This window comes from Neolamprologus brichardi, chromosome 19, assembly GCF_056152115.1.
Source record: "Neolamprologus brichardi isolate AB-2024 chromosome 19, ASM5615211v1, whole genome shotgun sequence".
Classification (NCBI taxonomy): Eukaryota; Metazoa; Chordata; class Actinopteri; order Cichliformes; family Cichlidae; genus Neolamprologus; species Neolamprologus brichardi.
This window is the reverse complement of record NC_142122.1, coordinates 10061075-10083032: the sequence shown is the minus strand read 5'-3', so window position 1 is coordinate 10083032 and position 21958 is coordinate 10061075. Positions and strand designations below refer to the sequence as shown.

The following is a 21958-nucleotide window of genomic DNA, read 5'->3' as shown; positions in this document are numbered from 1 at the left end:
ATCAGTATGTGTGGGAGGAGGGCAGGAGAGGTACACTGCATACAGAATACTTATATGCTGCATTTCTATGTATGTTTTTGCATGATTCATAATTAGTTTAATCTATTTCCCATTTTCACAGCAAAAACATAAAGAAATGAGTGGCGGCTCTAGACTTTTGCATGGTACTGTATGTAGGCATACAAGTAAAAATCAGAGGATGCTTAAAAAACTCAGAAAGACTAATTACATTTTTATACATAAAGATAAAAAGACTGGGGTAAAATTATAACTTATCCTATCATAAATAAGTCTGATTACTGTTCCTGTCATATCCAGAAAGCATTAACAGCAAATTCACATCCATTTTCATTAAACATGAAACATGATTAAACATAATTAATTTAAGAACATTGTTTTATTTACAGCTGCTATTTGGGTCACGTGTTAAAACTAAAACCATGTGACCCAAAACTGAGCAGCATATTTGTGTGTCGTATAACATTAAAAAGTAAAACATTAAACGTTCGGGCAAGTTTTTTGTTTTGTTGCTCTGGATCATATTCAGTTGAAAAGGCACTATAGTTTCTTTTTGAGTAAAAGCCACACATGCAAGAAAAAATTTACTTCAGTGAAAATACAAATGGTATACAGTAGTTGAATTAAGTAGCACAAAATAAAAATAATGAAATAAAGCACAAGTATCTTAATATCAGGAATGTGTTTAAGAGAAATGTTTATTACCCACAGCTTTTTACAAATCAAACAATTTTTTTTTCTAACGAGCATAATACACAAAACATATAACATTATTATAAAAACACGTGTACGTATGTTTTCCTGTGTCCATTTTCTAATTCTATAAAGTCCATACAATTCATGAGGCCACTTCTGAGATGTGATGAATGTTGGACAGGGTAAGCTGTGCTTCCCGTGCTGGGTAGAAATGTCTGGAGCGAAGCCACAACCTCCCAAAGACTCCTGTTACCAGCAGCAAGACAAGCAGCAGTCCTCCGAGGACAAATGTCTCCACAGCTGGGACTCCTCCTGCATCTACACACAGGTGGGTCTGCATGCTTATGAACTGCTTACAGTGTCTGGAATCTTTAAACTATGAAGTTAAACTATATTAACTGCAAAGACTGAATTAAAAAAACATACCTAGACTGGGATTTTCACTGTGGTTGAATAGTCGTCTTATGGGTCCGTAAGAAACTGTATGAGACAGTGGTATTTCTCTCCGTGTTCTCAGTAATCCATCTTCACCGGAACAGTTCTGTTTGGCAAATACACGAGTGAAATGTGAAATTTAAAAACCAACATTGCTATAACCCTCAGTCATAAGCACTGTATGTTTAAAATGATGGCAGCTCATATGGCTGAAAACCACTCCTAGGCTGACGGGTCTATACTGGTGACATATAGCAGGCTACTTGTCTGAACTGGCTTCTGACTATCAGTTTGAGGAATGGGTGCAGCATGAGGTCACTCACAGGCTGACACAGACCGGGACCACTGTGGCAGATCTGGACGTTGCAGTGAAGGAAGACGTTGGTGTATGAGCTGCCGACAAACTTAAACATTTGTATCCTGAACGTGGCCTCTGGGCCCTGACCGTTCTTCAGCACGCTCAGAGTCTGGTCGTTGGTCAACACTGGGCAGCTAGAGTGAAGGAGACAAGTCTAAGAGGCCCGCTGATAGCAATGAAACACGATGCTGTACTTTAAATATAACAAAAGGAGAAACAGCTAATAAAAAAAAAAAATGCAAACATAACTTGAGGTGATACAACACAGAAGTGTTTGAGTGCTTTCATCTCTTTAGCTCTGAGAAATCTTGGTGCATTTCATAACTCTGCTGTTGCCAACAGTACCAAATACTGCCTGGTTGTCAAGGGCATGCACAGCTGTTGAAGTGAAATGCATGTGGCCTCTCAGCCAGGAGTCACATGACCAGCCTGTGAGATTTGTTGTCTGGACAGCTCTCTATGCAACAAACTCTCTTATTTCAGATTTCAACAGTGCACCCGTAGGAGGAGGTGGAACTGTTTGCTAATGTGGTGAAACAACACAGCCACGGAGAACGCCATAAACAAGCTTCGACACCTTCGACAAGTATGTGGTGTAAACATGGCAATCATGCATTTTCATCTGCATTCAGTTTAAACAGTCCAGAGGCGGACCTGTCTGTGATGAAGGTGTACTGAATATTGCTGTATGGATCACTGGTCGGCGTAGCCCAACATCTCTCCATACGCAGCTGCAGATGAGAAGGTATCTGTGACACAGACAGAGTTCAGCAACGGTCAATTAATTCCTTAAACAGGACAAACAGTTTTCCATAACGCACAACAAAATGATGACTCATAGTAAGTAAACAACAGGTGTACCAAGAGATTATAACATCACGAAAGAGGACTCAAATGACTGTCTAGTCATGGGTGGAGTGTTAGATTTCCAGCACTGGTTGGAAAGCTACCCACAAAACATATTGCTTAACCTTGTGTAAGAGCACACCCAAACTAACTCAAAAATAGCTGTGAATATTAGCAACACTTTGAATGCTTAACAGTCAGAGCCAAGTATTTAAAATCCCTGTTAGATATTAACAGATATACTTATCCTGCCAATCAAATGCCAATATAACATATTGCTTTTGTGCATCGTTCCAATTTGCAAATATATAATACAACTTGTTAAGGTGAGAACTACATCTTTACTATTTGGAGGTGAAAAATATAATAAAGTGACATTTCACTGCGATTTACCATGAAAACTTTTACAAAGATGTTATCCTCCAGAGTCAGCGATGGCACAGTGGTCCACCTGTCCTCAAAGGCTTCGTCTTTGTACAGCAGCATTGACACTGAGAAATTCCCATCCTCGGTGTTCAGAGTGATAGGTCTACAGAGGCAATGGGTTTATTAAAATAGGCCAAATGCCGAGAACAAATCATTCTCCAGTTGGAGAAAAGTCAGAAAAGCAGAAAACATTTACCTGATGTCCACTCTGATCATGTTTTCTCCGTTGGGCTGTTGGACCATGTAGTTGATGGGGTAGCGGCACGCAAATGTTATGTTGATGTAGTTTCTTGTGATAATATCTGAGTAGTTGTTGTGTATGGTGTTTATGAACACCATGTGTGTGTCATCTGAGGCCTATGGAGAGAACATAGCATGTGTGATAGTCAGTGAGGGGAAATGTAGTTTGTTTACTTTACCGTTACTTTTTAGATTTTTATAGAAATAGAAATCAATAATGCTGTTTTAGGTAAGAACAACTGCAGAAACCTGGAATAGAAATTAAGTGATGGGCTGATTAAATAGTGGAGATCTTAAGAGAATGTCTTTTGTGAAAGTTTAGAAGTTTAGTTAAGTTTGATGCCTTTGTCTAACTAATGTCTGGATCGCGACATCATAAAACACATATACACACACACGAGTCTAACATAATGCAGGTTGGGAGGCCTTTAGTCTGCATGTTAAAGCATCCTTGGGAAAGATACTGAACCCTGAGTTGCCACCATGTTCATCAGGGTGCAAGTGTGTGTGAATGTTAGAAAGCACTTAGGCATAGATAAAAGCACTATGTGGATGTTTGTGTAACTGAGTGAAAGAGACTTGTATTAGAAAGTGCCTTAAGTGTTCAACTGAGTAGAAAGGTGCTATATAAGTACCAGTCCAACTTAACATTTAACAATACATAAACGCTACTGTGGTACATATGAATACTGGCAAAGTGGATATGCTAGCATCACCACATTAATTTTTTAATTCATTGAGTTTCATTCATATGGTGCCAAATCACATAACAGTTAGATCAAGGTGCTTTATACTGTAATGTAAACAACCTATAATAATACAGAGATTAAGTTAAAGTTAGGTTGAGTAGTCACTGGGATTAAATACTCTTATTCAGCTGTCACCATCCTTTTAAAATAAACCATAAAATGGGAAAAGGTGAAAAGCTGGTGTGTGAAGTTTCTGCAGGTCCCTGTTGAGATGCAGGTGGGTGACCATGGTTACAAAGCAGGACAAACTGTCTTTACCTCTAACAGTTGAACATTTTTACTACTTCTTGGTAAACACTCAATCGCTCCCCCGGGGCAGCCTCAATGAGAGGACCACTGACAGATCTCGCAGCAAACATAACCCCCCACTGCTACGTGCACATATCACGAAGGCTCTGACTCTTATACATCCAGAACCATCACTGAAATGTCAGCGAGGAAACTGTAAACGTGGCGTCTCTGTGTAAAAGGTGCTACGGTCAAGGTGAAAGCATGACTGACAGCTGTGACATTCTTCTCCTTTAGCAACAGCCCTTTATCCTTCAGAGCATACTTACTTTCCTCAGCTTCTGTGCAGAAACCTTGTAAATCGCAGAAATTGAGTACTGAGAGAACTGCTGAAAGCCGTGTTAACCTTTTAGGTGGTTTACAAGAAAATTTTTAAAGCATTCCAAGGATTTAAAGGACACTTATGTGTTAAGCAGTGGCTGACTTTCAGTGTATAGCAGCTGGATTAAAATAACCGTGAGCCTCATTGCCCACGTGAATGCTGATAAATAAGAAATACAAGGCCATTCAGAGTCCCATTGATGCTTTAAATGAGGCCCTGTCCTGTTATAGGCAAAAAGAACAGCTCTGTCCCTCTTTCTTAAATAAATGCCACTCCTCCCCTTCTTTTCTCTTCATTCCCGTCTCTCTGGGTTCAGAGTGTGTGCCTTTCTCTGTCCATCTATTATACTTGCTATCAGCTAATTTCCATACAAAATCTGAACACAGAGCCTCATAGTCAACATTCACATCACAGTAGAAAGAAGGTGCGTGGATCATGGATCTGAAGATATTCCTGCAGCACCTGTAGACACTTTAATTCATTATGAAGAGGATTCTCTTAACATTAATGGAGGTAGTAAAGAGTAGCTTGTCTTCTTATCAGATTTACCTGAATTTAATATCTGAGTTCACTCTTAAAAGATCACCTGAAGGAGCAATCCTCTATTTTTTTAAGGCAAATCAAAGATGGATCATACCATTATAGTGCCGCAATCTGACAGATTTGTCTTAATGCTGAAAACATAGTCCTCTCCGACTACATCACCACGACACTCCGGATCATTTAAATGCAAATCCCAAGCCTTAAAAGAGAAGACACAAAGCAAATAGAGACAAATATGTAATAATTACTCAAAATGACACAGTGCTTTTGGCATTATTAATGACTGGTCAGTGATGACTTACGTAAACAGGAGGAACTTTGTTGAGGAAAAAAGCGCTTGGAATAACAAGCTCCATACGGTCGTTGGTGCAAATGACAGTTTCATTAAGTTCTAACAGTAAAAAACAAAGTTATTTTATCAGTCACATTTTACACTCAGCACTTATAAACAGGTATATTACTATTTAACCAGTCAGCACATGTAGTGGACCAACAGTCTAGCCACCAATAAGGAAATCAACCAAACCAACAATATCAAAATATTAGCTTTAGAATGATTATTTTCCTCTTTTGTTGAAAGTTATACTATGACTCAGTACTTTTGAGCATTATGTATGTATATACAGGTCATTTTCTATATATTTTTCTTAAAAATTAGCCTCAATCATTTTCAGAGTGTCAAGACCTGAATGTGGTTGAAACCCGTCACTGCATTTAATGTCAAGGCATACAGCTTTTGCCAAGGGAGGCACCAGTTGTACTCCAGCTTTCACTGGACTTGGACTAAATCCTCCTCTCGTGTTAGAACCTTTTTACAATTATTGCAGCCAGTAAAACAAAACAAAACATGCTAATCAATAATCAGTTTGTTTTTTGTTCATCCCCAGATTTGTGGGCTGTGAAACGTGTGCTCACCCTCCTCCTCAGGCTCCAGATAGACTGCCGAGGTGACCATCCTCATGGTGAGCAGTAGCCAGACAAAAACCAAACTGGCAGATGCCATCTTCCCTCTGCTTTCTGGTAGCTCAGCCACTCCACTACCTTTTGGCTCCTTCTCTGACACTCTGTGAATCTTCTGGGAGCTATTCACCACAGTCTGACACCAGAAAATGTAGTACCCGTCTCTTACTCCAGCCCCTTGAAAACTAATGAACTGCGGCCCTCCCTCAAGCCCTAAAAACACCAGCTTGAATGATGCCCCCAACAACAATGAGATTCCACGCATGAATAGGGGGAACCGGGGGAGTCCAAGGTAACATCCATGTCACCGCCTACTGTGGCGACGTTCTCTTAGTAAACATCTTATGACTGTTTCTTACTACACAGACTAACAAGAAGTCTGGTAACCATGTAAAAAGGAACACCAGCACGAGGCTGTCCCTCTTTGTTGTCTGGACATTTTAAAATCTTTACAAGTACGGGAATCGCAGTCAGTCAGGTGAAAAGAAACACATTACAAGTCAAGGGCAATTCGCTAACAATGCCAAGTACCAGTGAGTGCATGTGTGTGGTAGAAGAGACCATAAAATACAAGAGAGGAATGATTATTTTAATCAGTTTAAGACAAGTAACATTTAATTAAGCCACATGATTCCTAAGCTTGACCAGATGATTTAGAGGAATAGAAAAGAATGAGACTGTTGCTGTAAAGCACAAAACATCTTCACACAATTTTTACAAGTTTGATTTACAAGATTAGTTTCCAACAATCTGCACATTGTGCTTCTTTTTGTCTTGCAAATAGGATGGGCGCTATTGTTAGACCAAACTGTGTGGCTTTGTTTCAACAGTGAAATAACTTAAGGTCGATTGCCCGGCCGAAGAAATCCCGCGACAGTCTTTCACTTCAGTTGTAAAAGAGTAAAAGTGAGTTTATGTCAGAGGTGAGCACAAATCAATGCCGTCCTTCCTGCTTCATTTTTTTAAACCACACAGTAAAAGGACAGCACAAAGAAATCTGGCAATAACAGGCGGACGACCCGTCACTCACAGACTTTTATTTCCTGAATGTTGTGAGAATGCCTCAAAGTGGTTCAGTCCATCTGGAGATACAGTGAAGTTGCACATAAATGAACACACCTGACTAAATGCGATAAACAAACACAGCTGAACAAGTTGGACCAGTAAGATACAACTATGACAAGTGATGCAAATGCATCAGCTCTAAATTGAGTTAAAATTCAACAAGTAAGAAATTTGTAGTCATCATCCATCAGAAATTTCTTAAAATAGTTTTTGGAAATTCATTTCGTAACATCAGGATGCTCATATAAAAAAAGTGGAATGTGCAAAATTTGTCACCGCTGTGTAAATCGTGAACTCCCTTTTTCTCCTGTTTGCTTTACTTGGTATCCCTCTGTGAGGAGCCCAGTGCTGAGATTCACTCCAGAGGTTCAGTGTCTTCAGTGAACAGATCAGCCAAGTCAGCGACTGTCAGTACCGCAGCCTCTGAGTGCTTCATGGCTGTGGTGGTGTGACTGGAATCAAAAAGACTTTTATTGGTACTTTGACAACAGCGTATCCCCTGACCTCTTAAACTTGTATTTAAATACAAAAATAGCATCATTAAGAACTGACACGCACCTTTTTTCTGCCGTCTTCAGCATTGCTTGCATTCTCTCTTCAATTGTAGATTTGATGAGGAATCTGTGAACAAATGTTGGCCTGGTGGAGAGAGGAAACAAAAATGAGCATTTGTTTAGTTTTTTGTTCAGTAGAGGGTGGATATCCATCCATCCATTCGCTTCCGCTTATCCTTTTCAGGGTCGCGGGGGGGCGCTGGAGCCTATCCCAGCTGTCATAGGGCGAGAGGCGGGGTACACCCTGGACATGTCGCCAGTCTGTCGCAGGGCCAACACACAGGGACAGACAACCATTCACTCGCACATTCACACCTAGTGACAATTTGGATTATCCAATTAACCTATCCCCACAAGCTGCATGTCTTTGGACGGTGGGAGGAAGCCGGAGTGCCCGGAGGGAACCCACGCAAACACGGGGAGAACATGCAAACTCCACACAGAAAGACCCCAGCCTGATGGTGGAATTGAACTCAGGACCTTCTTGCTGTGCGGCAACAGTGCTAACCACCGTGCCACCGTGCTGCCCTAGAGGGTGGATAATTTAATATAAATATTATTCTGATAAAAGGATTAACAAATTCTCCACATTGTCATTCCTTTGTCAGACTTTAACTGCTCCTAAATGAAAAAAAAAAGTAATCTTAGTTGGATTTAATTTACATGCATTTGTGCATTCTGATGCAGATCTATAACTAGAAGTAGTGAATAATGATGTGTGTACAGCACTGACAGAGGTGTGCATGCTATATAAGTGCACTTTGGTGAAGAACTGCATATCCCTGAGCACAGTGGTGAGTAAAAACAAAAAACTAATGAAATCAATTTCAGTGTATCCTGCTGAACTCTAAGTGCTTTATTTTCTGACATAATATAAGCTGCATAGTTGTGGATTTATAGTTTTATTAAATAACTAGAGGTTGCACTCGTATTAAACATGAATCTAAGAAAAAATAAATAAACTGCAGCTTTGAAGTCAATTCTCACAAGATGAGAAAAATGCAGAAGCTTCGTGTAGATGCAGCAACACATCTACACGAAGCTCTAAAGGACCTACAAAGTTATGCTGAAACTTCAGAGGTTTACTGACACACTTTATTGCTTGCTCCTTACTTGGTTTGGCCAATCCGGTGCACTCTGCCTATTGCCTGGAGCTCATGAGCAGGGTTGAGGATTGGTTCAACCAGCAGCACGTGTGTTGCTTCGATGATATTCAGCCCATTGGAGCCCGTGTGGAGAGGTAGAAGAAGAATGTTGATCTTCTCTTCGTACTTGAAGGAACTTAGATTCTCCTGGAAAACCACAATGAAAAGTGCAATAATGAACAAATTACAGTCATATCTGTATCAAGAGATGCTTTGGTAATTGATTTATTTTAAGAAAAAAATGAGGATCATCTGAAAATTAATACTGCAATTTAAATACTGTGTATTTTCAAATTCAAACAATTATTTAACGTGCCGATTTTATCCAGTTTCTCCTTTGTATTACACAAAAACATAGACAATGAATTTATTCATTATAGTCTTTATATTGTATTTTACTACAGAAAAACCTTAATTGTTATTAAGTCTCTGCATATGAGAGGCAGGAATTCATCTCCAGTTGATCAACCTGTTGGTTTGTTGGCAGTATAGCTCACACACAAAAAAAACATGCGAGAATACACACCAAGGAAAACCTAGTAGGTAGGTATTTAGACAGGGGGGTTTACTGCAAATGTTTAACTCTATCATACAGTCTGTGGTATTTCAACAAAAAATAAAACAATACAAAAGTTAAAAAGCAGGGGTGTGTATTAAAAATTGTGGCATTCATTATGTGTCAAATTCAAACCTGAAATTTGTGAATTCCGTTGATTTGAGAAAACTCCATGTTATTGTCAAACAAGGCCTTGGCGATGATGTCCAGGACACTCTGCCACTGTGCACAAGAGAAAAGGCAACAAAACAGGTCAGATCCAAACTCGATATCGCCAAAGTAAGTCTTGAAGAGTGCGGATAGTTTACTGTTACCGTGGAGAAGACGAGACATTTGGCCCCGGGGTTGGTCACTTGAATCTTCTTCAGAGTTCTCACAACTGCCTCCACTTTGGTAGAGTGACTTCCCTGACAACACAGGAAGAGGAACGTTGTCATGGCTGTGTTATACATTTATTTTTTTGTTTACAGGTATCCGGCCATCTCTGCCTGCATTACATGAAAATGGGGTCGCTGGCTGACCTTGACTGGTATGTCTTGGTCCTGACTGGATGATTGGGTGGTGAACACGTAAGAGATTTCTGTGTGGGATGTAGTCTGCCTACAAATGGCACACTTGATGGCACGCCGCCTTGAGCCCACGCTGTACTGTTCCACAATGATAGCAATACACTCGTTACAGAAGCAGTGTCCACACGTCAGCACGGCCCACTAGAAAAGAGAGAAGAGCGAGATATTATTCTAAAGTATGAATAGCAGAGTATGGATAACTGTTTACATTAATTACAAACACTCGCTAACCACTTCATTAGGTATACCAGTTGAGCTGCTTATTAATACAAATATCTAATTAGGCAATCATGTGACAGCAACCTATTCCATTTAGGCAAGTAGACACGGTCAAGATGACCTGCTGAGGTTCAAACTGAGCATCAGAATGGAGAAGAAAGCAGATTGTAAGTGGTTTGTTCGAAAATGCTAGACGGGCTGGTATGAATATTTCCCAAACTGATGATCTACTGAGATGTTCCCACCAACCAAGATGTATAAGAAGTAGTGACTCTCACCTCCTGTCCCAGGGGCCGAGCACAAATGGGACACGGCTCTGGGTTCAGACCTCCAGTAGACTTGTCCTGCGACTGGATCAAGAAATGTATGTTGTTCAGAGTAAGCTCACATAATACATTTAGCTGGGGTAACATTAGGAATTGTGTAATTACTATCACCTATAAAATTACCTTTTCCAGATTTGTGAGATACAAAAACTGGCCGAGCTTCTTTTGGAGCTGAGATTTCGCCACAGCTTGGTCGTTCAGAAGTTTGACTCTGTTCTGCTCCACCTGGGAGCAAAACAATCGAGAGGAGGGGTCAGGTAATGAAAAATATCTATATTATATGTAGAAACCCACTGATCCAACAATAACTTATGAGAAAACTCGGGGACAGTGAAGAACCCCGCCTTAAATCTCTGCAGACAGTTAGTCTATGAAGCAAAGTAACTCTGCAAAGAGCCAATCGTTTAACAGTCCTAATAACAAGTCAGTCATGTTGTCACAACTTGTATAAATTATCTTTTACCAGACTGACATAAGCGTGCAGCTACGCTAAATGAGTGTCACTGTCTTTAACTCGCCTCGTGGGGCTCTATGATGTGCGGCAGTTTGGGCTTTGGTTCATCAGGCAGACGCACACGTAGCCTCTCGGTGGCCATACCCAGCTCATCGATGGCTGACACATGATTACGCAGCACCATCCAGTACTCGTGCAGCACCTGAGGACAAACACCAACACCAAAACAAAGACTTAAAGAAAGAATTTTTGTTAAAGTGACTCCTCATAATACATATAATAATACCAAATGCCTATTGGAGCCCTACTGGAAAAATGCAGCTTTTTAAAAAACAAAAGATGCTCTTGTTGTCGTTTGTCCTTGTAATGTTGTAAGTGTGCCTACAAACCTTGTACTCCTTCTTCCAATTCTCAAACAGTTCCATAAAAGTGTTTCCTTCCTCCACCAGGTCTGGGTCCATGCGTTTAAGTTTGGCAAAAGACAAGATGGCCTTCAAAGTGCGTTCTGTCTCACTGGCTGCCCACAGACCTCGGCTAGTGGTAGGGAGACGGTCGTCGACCAGCCCCTCTTCATCCTCGATCATTTCTTCAAAGATGGCTGTCTGACCTTTGACGCTGTGGAGGAATTTTACTGATTAATCACCGCTTGGTTATGTAATCTGATTGATGATGGATCTAAAAACACTGCTCTACTTACGTGTGAGAAAACAGCTTGGACTCGTAATCTATAAAAAGTTCATCCGCTTTGCAAAAAACACAGCTAGAAAATGACAAGACAGATATTAGGTAAAATAAGTTTCAGAGTATTTACAAAGTGTTATGTAGCACAAGGAAAAGCTGTTATATAACCTCCACATAACTTTATAAACTGAACATTTTAAGGTTTCTAACAGTGCTTGTACGAAGCTGCAAAATGCTGACGACATACTTGTTGAGTGGCAGTCGCATTGGCCTGAGATGACAAACTGTGGCCTCCTCTATAACTTCTTTCGAGGCCGGACCCTCAAGACTTTTCACTGCATCTTGCACAGTCTTTTGAGATTTCATCAGGTCCTGCATTTGCGTGGTGAGCAGAAACTGCAGACCATAGGAATCACGGAACCTGCAGGACACCAGACACTTGAAGCATCCTAGTTTTTTGATAAGTTCAAGGTAACTGCTTGCAACTACTCGGAACTACTTGATAAAAAAGTGCTTACTTGTCTGCCATGGAGAGCTTGTGGGCTTGTTGTTTGTAGCTGGACGTCAGCTCATTCTTGATGCGGGACACCAGGTCGTCATCAGTGGAGCAGCGAACTGCCCTCTGGATAACATCCAGCCACCAGGGAGAGTTCAGCTTGACCTTGAGAAAGATAGATAATCATAGTGATATTCAACTACTTTAACTGTTTGTGTAAGTAACGAGTAGAATGCCAATTATGGTGCCATTAGCTACATTTACTATTTTCTTTTTATTAAAATAATTTGATCAGTAAGCTCCAATTTCCTGCTGTGCAGTTTTCTTTTTGCTGTGCTAATTTGTTGGAGTTCATTAACAGATCAAAATAAATGTCATTTTAAATACATTTCAAGTAAGTTCATTTTAGCAGCTGCAGAGGATGTATATAAAAAGGCAATCAATGCAGAAATTTTATGATCTTAAGATATTGGTTTTGCACTCCTAAACATCACTTATGTCTCTCTTTATATATGTAATCTTTTCATAAAATATGTAATTTCACCGAGTGTAAAGAAGTTCTCACTTTTCGCTTCAGCTCTTTTATGTTCTGCAGCACCGGCTGCAAAGCCTGCCGAGCATCCGCGACCTCAGAGTCGTATTTGGTCATGTAGTGCTGTCGCAGCTGCTCGGCCTACAGAGACAGGGAGAATGAAAAAACTGCAGTAGTAATTCTTAAAACACAGATTTGATTTAAAAAGAAGAAAAATAGATACATTCTGACAGTATAATATATATTTGTGAATCACCTCTTCATCTAGTCTGTCATCTCTGAGGGTAGGAGGAATCCCACGATGCTTTGCGCTTAGCAGCTCCATCAAGTTATGGGTAGCATGAAGCCTCTGTTTTACCACAATGGCAAGAGTAATAGAAAATTAATTATGTCAATACATTCTAAGAGTCAGAAACAAAGATTTTAGCTTCTGGTTTTTAAGTCATGTGTTCCCTCAGTCTTTGTAGAGATGAAATGTATGAGACCACATACCTGTAACGAATCAGTCTTCAGTCTGCCTTTGTGCTCTTCTGATGAACGGAGCACTTCTCTGTACATCTCTGCTGCCTCTACAAACTCACCTGCAGGTGGCAAAGGAAATAGTCATCCTTAGTGCCACTTAAAATGTCCACTACATGTCAAGCAAACAAAGTTGGCTACACAAATCACCTCAGTGCAGTAACAATAAACATATCGCTTTACTGAGACCAGCCTTAACAAAACATCCCGGTGCAAAAAGTGTCGGGAGACACAAAGATGGGATCGTGGCCTCTGTTTTGTTTAAACTAATTCCCATGGGAAACTAAGAGCAAAGGGAGCAGATGTATAGAAGTGGGGATCTATACCTCTGATGATGTGGATTCCAGCCAAACCATTGAGTGCGCACACCAATTGTCTGTGAGCTTCTTCACACTCCACTCGACATTTCTTCTGCAGGGACTTCAGGAGCTCCTCCATTGTCATGGTGCTACAGAGAGGCAGGCAAACCTGCTTAACAAATCCTCCAGTGCAGATTACACAGAATGGGTCAGCTTTAAATAAACACCCCCAGTAACAAAAAGGTTGCTGGGGGTGCTTCAATCATCCTAATGTTGTAATCTAGTCCAGCTGGACTGTTAATTAACTGCTGCAGCTGCCTTTAATAAGACCTCATCTTATGCATAAGCATCTTGAGAACATAATACCTTTTCTGCAGAGGTAGGAACTCCCCCCTGACAGCCTGTGGATGGCAGCAGGCTTGGCGCAGCCTGAGCAGCGGGCACAGGATGGTATTGACGGTACGGCGGTCGAGGCTGCCGAGTTTCAGGCTCCAGTCTGAGATCTTCCTGAGGTTAACCAAAGCGTCTTGGGAGCAGACCTCGTGCTGACGGTGGTAGAAGTGACCCTCGACGGGCGAGAAGTGCAACCAGTGCACTTCCTCTGTCTGAGGCGGGATCTGAATCTGGAGAAAGATTAACAGGACCATCTAAGATGAGTACAAACATTTAAAAGAGAAAGCTTTAAGGATGTGTTTCATATGAAAAAAAATGGGTCAAACAAAATAGTTCTTTAGACAGTCTCAATGAAATCCAGGCCAATGATCAGAAAAATACTTTTAAAATCCTACCTGATCAATGACGTCTTTTTTAGCCGATCGCCATAATATCTGAGCGATCACATGGTACAGAGGTTCTGTATTTCCACGTCGGTAGGGACGATAAAGAAGCTGGTGCCACCAGTGTTTCACCCAGTATGGGTCAACTCCCAGGAAAAGCACAAGGCCATACAGATCTACAGCAAAAAAAAAAAGAAGTTTTAATTATTTTTTTTTTTTACTGCTGAAGAGACCAAAGACTGAAATCACAACCTTGACAGAATAATTCTATCTGTGCATAGATTTAAAAACACTTTGCTTTATTATATTTTGGCATTTTCTCTGGCAGTGGCAGGTGAAGGCAGTGAAAACCTACACTTATTTTTATCTTTATATTTTTATGTGCTACATAAAAAATTCCATTTGCATTCATACTCATAGTATTTCTTTTTTCTTCTGTGGTAACAGCTTCTTCACATTACCTTCTAAGCCTCTCTGAACTGGAGTGCCGCTGACACACCAGCGGTTAACAGACGCAAGACGTAGAGCCATCTCCGCAGCCTGATGGGATCAACGTCAGGCGGTCACATAAACCACGTTTAAATAACAAAACAAAGTGAGATGCAACAAGAATTGAATGATCTCACCTTCGCAGTGGGGCATTCAACCATCTGAGCCTCATCCAGACAGATTCGCCACCACTCCACGGCTACCAGAGGACTGGGTATAGCCATGTAACGCTTCTGGTTGCGGAAGCGGCGGCCGTCTTTGCTGTTACTGTGGGGAATGTCAACGTAGTTGAGCTCAGAGCGCAGCACGTCGTAGGTGGTAATGACCACGTCCTGCTCGGCGAGCATGTGAGGCTGAATGAATCCATGTTTCTTCACACCCTGATAAACCTACGAGGAATGTGAAAGGCAAAATAATTAGGTAGGCCAAGGATATGAAAAGAAACACAGATGAGAGAGAGAGGAGTGCGTGCTTTAACAAATTATAAAAGATGTGTAGTGCTTGCACAATGTTGTGTTGTTCCTGCTCCTGCATCATCATTGCAACTGACGACTCGCACTGTTGTGATGGTACAGTAGTGTAACATGCAATGATTTAAGTGAGTGCATCATTTTCAGAGTACCTGAAAGTTGGAAGGTAGAGGGTGTATTTTAAACCAAACCCTGGTCTTTCTTAATCTTAACAAAACAGTTTTGTTACTTAAATCTAACCAATCAGTGTTGTGCCTAAACTGAGCCAAACAACAACTGGTTTTACTCAGGAAGCACATTTAAGATTTATTTTATTTTTATTTTAGACTTTGAGCATATTATATATGAGATACTACCAAGAGACTGACGTATGAATCTACTCTCTCACCAGCACTCGTAAGGAGGAGGACCTGATATGCTTGTTGATCTCCTCGACCCACTGGTGGCAGATGGAGCTCGGGGAAATTATGAGGGTGGCTCCTGTGGACACGGGTTTCATGGCTACCAGGCAGTGAGGGCAGTAGAAAGGTGTAGTTTCAAGGCTCTCTTCTTTATAGTTCACACAGTCTGCGTGCTGCCACAGCTGACAGTTCATACACTGGACGCGGGCCTTGTAGTCAATGATGCCAAGTTCACCACAGATGCACTCGAATCTGTAGTCAGGGGTGTTAAACGGGACGACAGACGCTCTGGTGGGGGTTTCCGTCTCCTTGTCATCATCGAGCTGTGAAGCTTCTCCTCTTTCTTCGGGGAGATCAGCTATTCTGCACATGTCTTGTGTATCTGAGTCACTTTTATCCTGAGAAACCTGTAACGGTGCCGTGGAAGAATCCAGCATGTCACCTGGCTGATCTGCTTTCTCATTCAGACTTTCATCCCACTCTGTCTTTGTTTCTGCTTCCTCTGAGACAGGGCAGTCAGATGTAGGGGTGCTCGGATCTCTCTGATCGTCTGAGAGAGAGTTTTGTAGAGCTGCCTCTGCCTTTTCTTTTGCTCGTCTCTGAAACATTTTCCTGGGCGTGCTCTCCGTGCTTCTCGAAGTCTTAAGAAAGACAAATGCAGACCAAACTCAGGCAACACAATAAAGTCATATTTGTAGCATGAAACATTCATATTACAAGTTCTTTATTCTTACAGACTTTGATGATCCTGCAAATGTTTTCTTTGTTTCTTTGTACTTCTTTCCCAGCTTGAACGACCCCGCCAAGCCCCGACCTTTGACCCGGTCAACCATGCCGTCGTCTATGAGCTTTGTCAGCGTCTTCCTGATGTGGTTGCGGTTCTTGAGGAGGTCATAGCCATAAGTGGCTCGGATGTAGGTGAAGATGGCATTGACTGAGGCTCCCTTGCCAGATCTCATCTCCTTTATAGCAGTGAGTAGCATGACACGCACAGCTGGAGAAATATAAGTATCATTCAAAAAGGTGTGAAACTTCAGTGACTTATGCGGATTGTCTAAAAAGACTTGAGTGACATACTTGGGTAGGATATTTTAATTTTAGGCTGAGCTTCAGACTTGCAGCTGATAACTTTCTTTCTTTCTAGCGGAGGAGGAGGAACAAAGTAATTCACAGATTTTCCCTGCAAAGCCACGAGATTAAAAAAAAGAAATAAATCATAAACCATTGTATGATACATAAGATTTGATTATAAAGTTTAGGGAAGAAAAAAAATGTGGCATTCATCACAGTAGAGGTCTACTAACCACAGGCAGTGTGAGGGCCTCTTGTTCGAGGTCCTGCCGGGTATGAAACAAGATTAGAGCCAGAACTTCCACCGTCTTTCCAAGCCCCATCTCATCAGCCAGGATCCCACCAGGCCACTCAATGCCAGCCAGTGGAAACTCTCGAATTAAGCTAAAAATAAAAAAAAGAAACTAAATTCTAGTAGCTGTAGAGCTATATCATACCTGAGAGTCACCTTAATGTGATAACAGCAAGTTAAAAGGTCAACTCATTCAAATTACACACATTTTTTTCCCACTGATGGTGTCCCTTCAGGCTGTTTTACTGTTGTGGTTTTAAGATAACAATTCTCCCATCAGGTTTTATGCTAATGCTGCTTAACAAACAAAATAATAACACACACAACTTTTGTTGTTTCAACTTAAATAGTAGTCCCCATAAAAACTGCTGACAGTGAGGCCTGTGGATTATATTGAGTTTAAGTGTAAACTGTTTGCAGAAAGATAAGATTCCCATCATCTTTATAATATTGAAAAGGCAGAAAATGTTTCCAAATGATCGGAACCTTTAACATGAGAATAACTATGTTCTTACCAGCCGATAAAAGGGTTGTAAAAGAGCTTTTTGCCACACAAAGCAATCAACTCCCGCCAGAGGAAATGCAATGATTGTTCTGCAAAGAAACAGTAAATACTGAATATGATGCTTTTTGAGACAAACCACTGATATCAAAAATTCTTAAATTCAAATGGATCTAACTTAAAATTCCAGTTAAAGGTGGATGAGCTGTAGGGGCAATGAACAGAGGCACCTTTACTTGAGTTGATCCTGTATTTCTCTCTTCTCAGCATCCAGTTGACTGCTTGACTCTGATAGGGCCTGAGTACAGGAATAAGAGCCTTATGCTGAACGTCATAGGTCACCTTCTGGCTTTCCTCCTGGTGCATATGCCTGACATAATCGTAGAGCTCCTCAACATTTTGCCTCTCCAGGTCGGTATCACATTCTTCCTCCTCATTATCTACGACCTCTTTATGAAGAATAAGCAACAAAAACAAGTCAAGGTGAATTGGAAACCCTGTGCTGCTATAGTATGGTGTGAAGAACTTGGAGTCTGCTTACCGGGAATAATGAAATCGTAGAAATACTCCATTAACTTCTGCATCAGTTGGTTTGCTTTTTTGAGCCGAGCATTTCCCTCACTGAGGAATTCTGGCTTCCCGAGCCCAGTTTCCAGCAAGCAAATCCCCACCTGCCAGACAGAGCCAGGGAGAAGCTTAAATATGAAATAATGTTTAACAAAACTTGAACTGTTTGATGATTTGACTAAAGGAGCACAATTTTAATCCAGTCAAAGACAGTTGATTTAAAAAATATATGGTATTAAAAGCCGGGTAACTTCATGACCATTTATTAACAAAATCAAGCCTAAACATGGATCTCTGTGTCCCAGTAGAAACACCTACATATACCTTGACTGAGTCGTCTTTTGCCTGGTGACAGAGCTGCACCACCCTCCTCTTCTGTAGCCAGTCGAGGTCCTCCAATGGGATCCTACGAAGGCTGCATTCTGCCGTACAAGTGTCTTCATCAGGACTACACTGCACCCCTGAGCTCTCATCACAGCTGCTGTAACTGATGCAGAGTTGCTCACCCATCCTGTGAAACGTGAAAGCTCTCTGATCGCAGTCAGATGGGAGCCAGGCTGGCCTGACACTGAACTCCCCAATGAGTGCTTTCCAGATGTGGCTGAGCTTCAAAAGTGGAAACACAGTGAGCGCCAGGGAGGTAGAAGCAGCGGTGATGTCGGACGATGTGTTGGGAAGTTCTTCTGTAAACAGGACAGGGGTGCAGGCAGCCTCTGTGGTGCCCTCTGGAGGGGAGAGGAGGGTGCTACTAGGAGCTGGGTCCGCTGAAAGAATGGAACAAGTCGGTATCTCTTCATCTTCCTGGACTTCCTCATTCTTGCGGTCTTCCAACATGTTCCAGTTCAACCTCTTCTTAGCGTCTTCATCCACCCTCACAGGAGGGGCCCTCTTTCTTCGGCTACTCATGGTGAAGCTCTGCAAAGAGGGCAAATATTATGAAACGCTCACCAAAAAAAATAAACACCACGTCATTTATTCATTCATCAGTAGCATATGCCAAATACTTATATATATATTTGGTAGGCAGAGAGAAAATACCCTTCCTGAGTTTCCCTGAACAATGTTGATTATTGCCTAATAATAAACAATAACTTAATCATAAAAACTTTCCGTCATACAGACCATGGCTCCACAGTACAGTGGTTTACTCATTCAACTAATGAGTGAAAGATCTATGGTTCAGTCTCCAGGGGAAACACAAATCCCTTTGTGGCATCCGGTTCAAAAAATCTGTCAAATTAAATATGCAGAGCTACAAAGTGTGGCAACACCTGGTGAATAAGGGAGCAGCTGGAATATGCTTTTCTTTTACACAAACAAAATTAAGTAAAATCCAATTTTCCACTAACCAAACATTTTGTTTACCTATGTTGCCTTTTAGCCTATATCCCTCCTTAAATCATTACATTTTTACATGCACTTATGCAGGACTTAATATATTCTACTAGTACTCCTGCATAATTCACATTTCAACTAAATCCATATTTATTTATTACTGTGCCTTGGTACAACCTTTTTTAGCTGACTTTATCAGATAACTTTTTCGGAAACTGTCCAGCTCCTGAGTGTGCACAGCATTAATCAACTGCTGGTAGATCCAAAGCAAAAATAATGTTTCTACAAAGACTTTTATATTAATACTGTAGTATGTTTGTACATGCATGAATGCTTCTGTTCTCACAGCTAGAGCTTTGTGTCTAAGATGATCATTTTAGAAGTAATATGTTGACATCATACAGAGTCCATCCAGCCATCCTCTTCCACTTATCCTTGTCAGGGTCGCGAGGGGCTGGAGCCTCTCCCAGCTACCATAGGGGAAGAGCCATCATACAGAGTCAAAAGTAGGAAAAAACCCCACTAGAAACTGGAGTTTTAAAAAGTTTAACCTCTTGCATCCTTGGGATTACTTGTACATAAGCTTCCTTCATTTTTTTAAAACTTTTTTGTTTAAGACGAGCACCCATAATTGCAACAGTTAATTATAATAAGACCACTTCAACGACAGATTGTGGATATCCCTTGTGAGCAGTTATTATGAGGGTGGCAGCACCTGTGATGTTCAAGGCTGATCTCTTATTCACGCTATTTTGTTTGGGGAGAACTTGGGTCCTGTGCAACTTCAGCATACCCAAAATACTCTGACATTAAGACACAGGAGAATCTGATGGATTAGAATTAAGTAACAAAGCTACCTTTAGCTGCTTCCCTATTCATGACAGCATAATGCCACTTTTGGCAGCTTTTATGCTGATTGCCCTTCCTGACACACCCAAATGTATTTGTGTCTCTGACTGAGCCAGGAATCAATATTAATCATAAGTAAGTATTTCATTAAATTGATGTTTAGTCCTCTGATGTAGGGTGGCATGATGGTGTGGTGGTTAGTGACAGCGCTTTCTGGATGATGCAAACTGCTTTTCATTGCAAATGTCACAAGTACAAGGCAATGACAATAAAGTTGAATTCTATTCTAATTCTAATTCTATTCTATTCCATGACAGCTGGGATAATCTCCAGAACTTGATAAGTTGAAGAAAATGGATGGACAAATTGAATTCAAGGGCTGTTCCAATAATGGTGAGGCCGTTCTCCAGAGAACAATAGGTGGTGATATCATGAATGTTGATTTCTAATCCGGAAAATGACCTTAATGTGTCCACTTATTTAGGTTGGCACCATAAGCTACTATGTTGATGTTGATCCCAGTAAGAAGTGATCTGCCTTTGTAGTACAGAAAACTGAGGGTTGACCCTGAAGTTTCCTGGTTAAGATGAAACCCTGCTTCAAACCCTGCTCTCTTATCGCCTCTTATGGGATACAACAGACTTCTTATTTACCAGCAGGTCAACAACGGTCAACAAGGCTCATACTGGAAGATAGCATATCAATGGAAGCAGCATGTGAGGTACTTACTGTGCTATTAAACTATCAAAGCGAATGAGACATATCCCACAAGACAAACTGTCAGAGTTTAAGTTTGCATCCACAGCTGGAGCCTGTCACTTCACCTACATTGAATCTGTGTTTACCTCTTATGGCTCAGGCTACATGCACTGCTAGCTGGCTAACTTATACATCTTCTACACGACGGCTTACAAACAGCAGTTTTAAAATTAGCTCCTTCCCTGCGGGGAGAGTTTATCCTCTGAGAATTCAGTCAGCAGCGAAACCATCAGCACACAACAGTCTGTGGTGTAAACAGTGTTACACAATGAGAGCACTTTCGCACAGCGCGCCACATTTCATCTCCTGACTGCAAACAAGCAAATTAAACATGTCAATGAAAAAAAAAGCACATTTACTTGTCGGGTCTGCCTCAAACTGCTCCTGTTATTACAGCACGACGAGAAATCGATTCATGTTGAAGCAGCTCCAAACAATCCGGCTGAACCGCAGTACAGTTCATCTACGGACATCAATGTTGAAGTCCGCCATTTTTAAATGCAGGAAATGACGTCAAAGCAGGGGAAGCTGTCAGATTAAGTTTATCTAACATAAATTTGTATGACTCAAAACATACAACAGATTAAATGATTTGCTCCAAATGATTGTTTTTTTTGTCTTTCTTTTTGCATTTCTTTATATTTTTTCATATATATATATATACATATACATATACATACATACATACATACATATATATTGCCAATATCAGAGAAAAACAGACAAAAACTGAGTTTGTCTAATGAGTTTAAAAGTCAATATTGTATATGACCACCTTTATTTGTCAACTCAGCCTGAACTCTTTCTTCTTTTCAGTTTTCTTGTCATCTCTTCAAGTAGTTTTCGGGAATAGTTTAATAGTTTTTGAGGTTTCTTCAAGCACACTAAAAGATTTTCTTTGTTTGCCGTTTTCGTTCTACTCCCTGTCAACACTACTTCAATAATGTTGATGTTCAGGGTCTTGAGGAGGCCAGTCCATGACTGATAGGCTCTATTGCACTTTTTTTTTCCAGCTATGGTTATATTGCACTGGCAGTGTGTTTAAAAATAATTATCATGCTGAAAAATTAAGCAGTTGCCAATAAGATGCTTTCCAGAAGGCACTGCGTGTTTCATCAAAATCTGGCTGTATGTGTTTTTTTTATGTGTTT

General features: G+C 40.9%; 2 protein-coding genes across 2 annotated transcripts; both read right to left on the bottom strand.

The window, feature by feature from the left end:
• Window positions 1–704: 704 nt before the first annotated feature.
• On the bottom strand, window positions 705–6148 carry LOC102788456 (pancreatic secretory granule membrane major glycoprotein GP2). The gene is made up of 9 exons (XM_035911083.2): window positions 5837–6148; window positions 5224–5312; window positions 5016–5120; window positions 2976–3136; window positions 2747–2882; window positions 2162–2256; window positions 1473–1641; window positions 1141–1255; window positions 705–1032 (listed from the first exon to the last, which is right to left on the bottom strand). Exons 1-9 carry the CDS (start codon window positions 6144–6146, stop codon window positions 857–859), a joined length of 1356 nt encoding a protein of 451 aa, XP_035766976.2. The 5' UTR covers window positions 6147–6148; the 3' UTR covers window positions 705–856.
• A 313-nt stretch (window positions 6149–6461) lies between these two features.
• Window positions 6462–21297, bottom strand: shprh (SNF2 histone linker PHD RING helicase). The gene is made up of 30 exons (XM_087833297.1): window positions 21167–21297; window positions 18189–18779; window positions 17839–17968; window positions 17528–17746; window positions 17311–17389; window positions 16737–16887; window positions 16510–16612; window positions 16167–16426; window positions 15420–16073; window positions 14699–14950; window positions 14534–14612; window positions 14085–14248; window positions 13663–13919; window positions 13324–13445; window positions 12971–13059; window positions 12735–12827; window positions 12512–12619; window positions 11969–12111; window positions 11698–11871; window positions 11467–11529; window positions 11159–11384; window positions 10834–10971; window positions 10439–10540; window positions 10268–10339; window positions 9723–9911; window positions 9516–9608; window positions 9337–9423; window positions 8614–8792; window positions 7505–7585; window positions 6462–7398 (listed from the first exon to the last, which is right to left on the bottom strand). Exons 2-30 carry the CDS (start codon window positions 18768–18770, stop codon window positions 7302–7304), a joined length of 4986 nt encoding a protein of 1661 aa, XP_087689423.1. The 5' UTR covers window positions 18771–18779; window positions 21167–21297; the 3' UTR covers window positions 6462–7301.
• Window positions 21298–21958: the final 661 nt, after the last annotated feature.

What these genes read in the sequence shown, in the direction of transcription:
- LOC102788456 (XM_035911083.2), bottom strand. Translation starts at nt 6,146, where the DNA reads ATGCGTGGAATCTCATTGTTGTTGGGGGCATCATTCAAGCTGGTGTTT. An exon ending in ATGATCAGAGTGGACATCAG is followed by an intron (nt 2,883 to 2,975) that starts GTAAATGTTTTC and finishes TTGCCTCTGTAG; the next exon opens with ACCTATCACTCTGAACACCG. An exon ending in CAGTGAAAATCCCAGTCTAG is followed by an intron (nt 1,033 to 1,140) that starts GTATGTTTTTTT and finishes ACCTGTGTGTAG; the next exon opens with ATGCAGGAGGAGTCCCAGCT.
- shprh (XM_087833297.1), bottom strand. Translation starts at nt 18,770, where the DNA reads ATGAGTAGCCGAAGAAAGAGGGCCCCTCCTGTGAGGGTGGATGAAGAC. An exon ending in CTACGATTTCATTATTCCCG is followed by an intron (nt 17,747 to 17,838) that starts GTAAGCAGACTC and finishes TTCTTCATAAAG; the next exon opens with AGGTCGTAGATAATGAGGAG. An exon ending in TCCAAGCTGTTTTCTCACAC is followed by an intron (nt 11,385 to 11,466) that starts GTAAGTAGAGCA and finishes ATTCCTCCACAG; the next exon opens with CGTCAAAGGTCAGACAGCCA.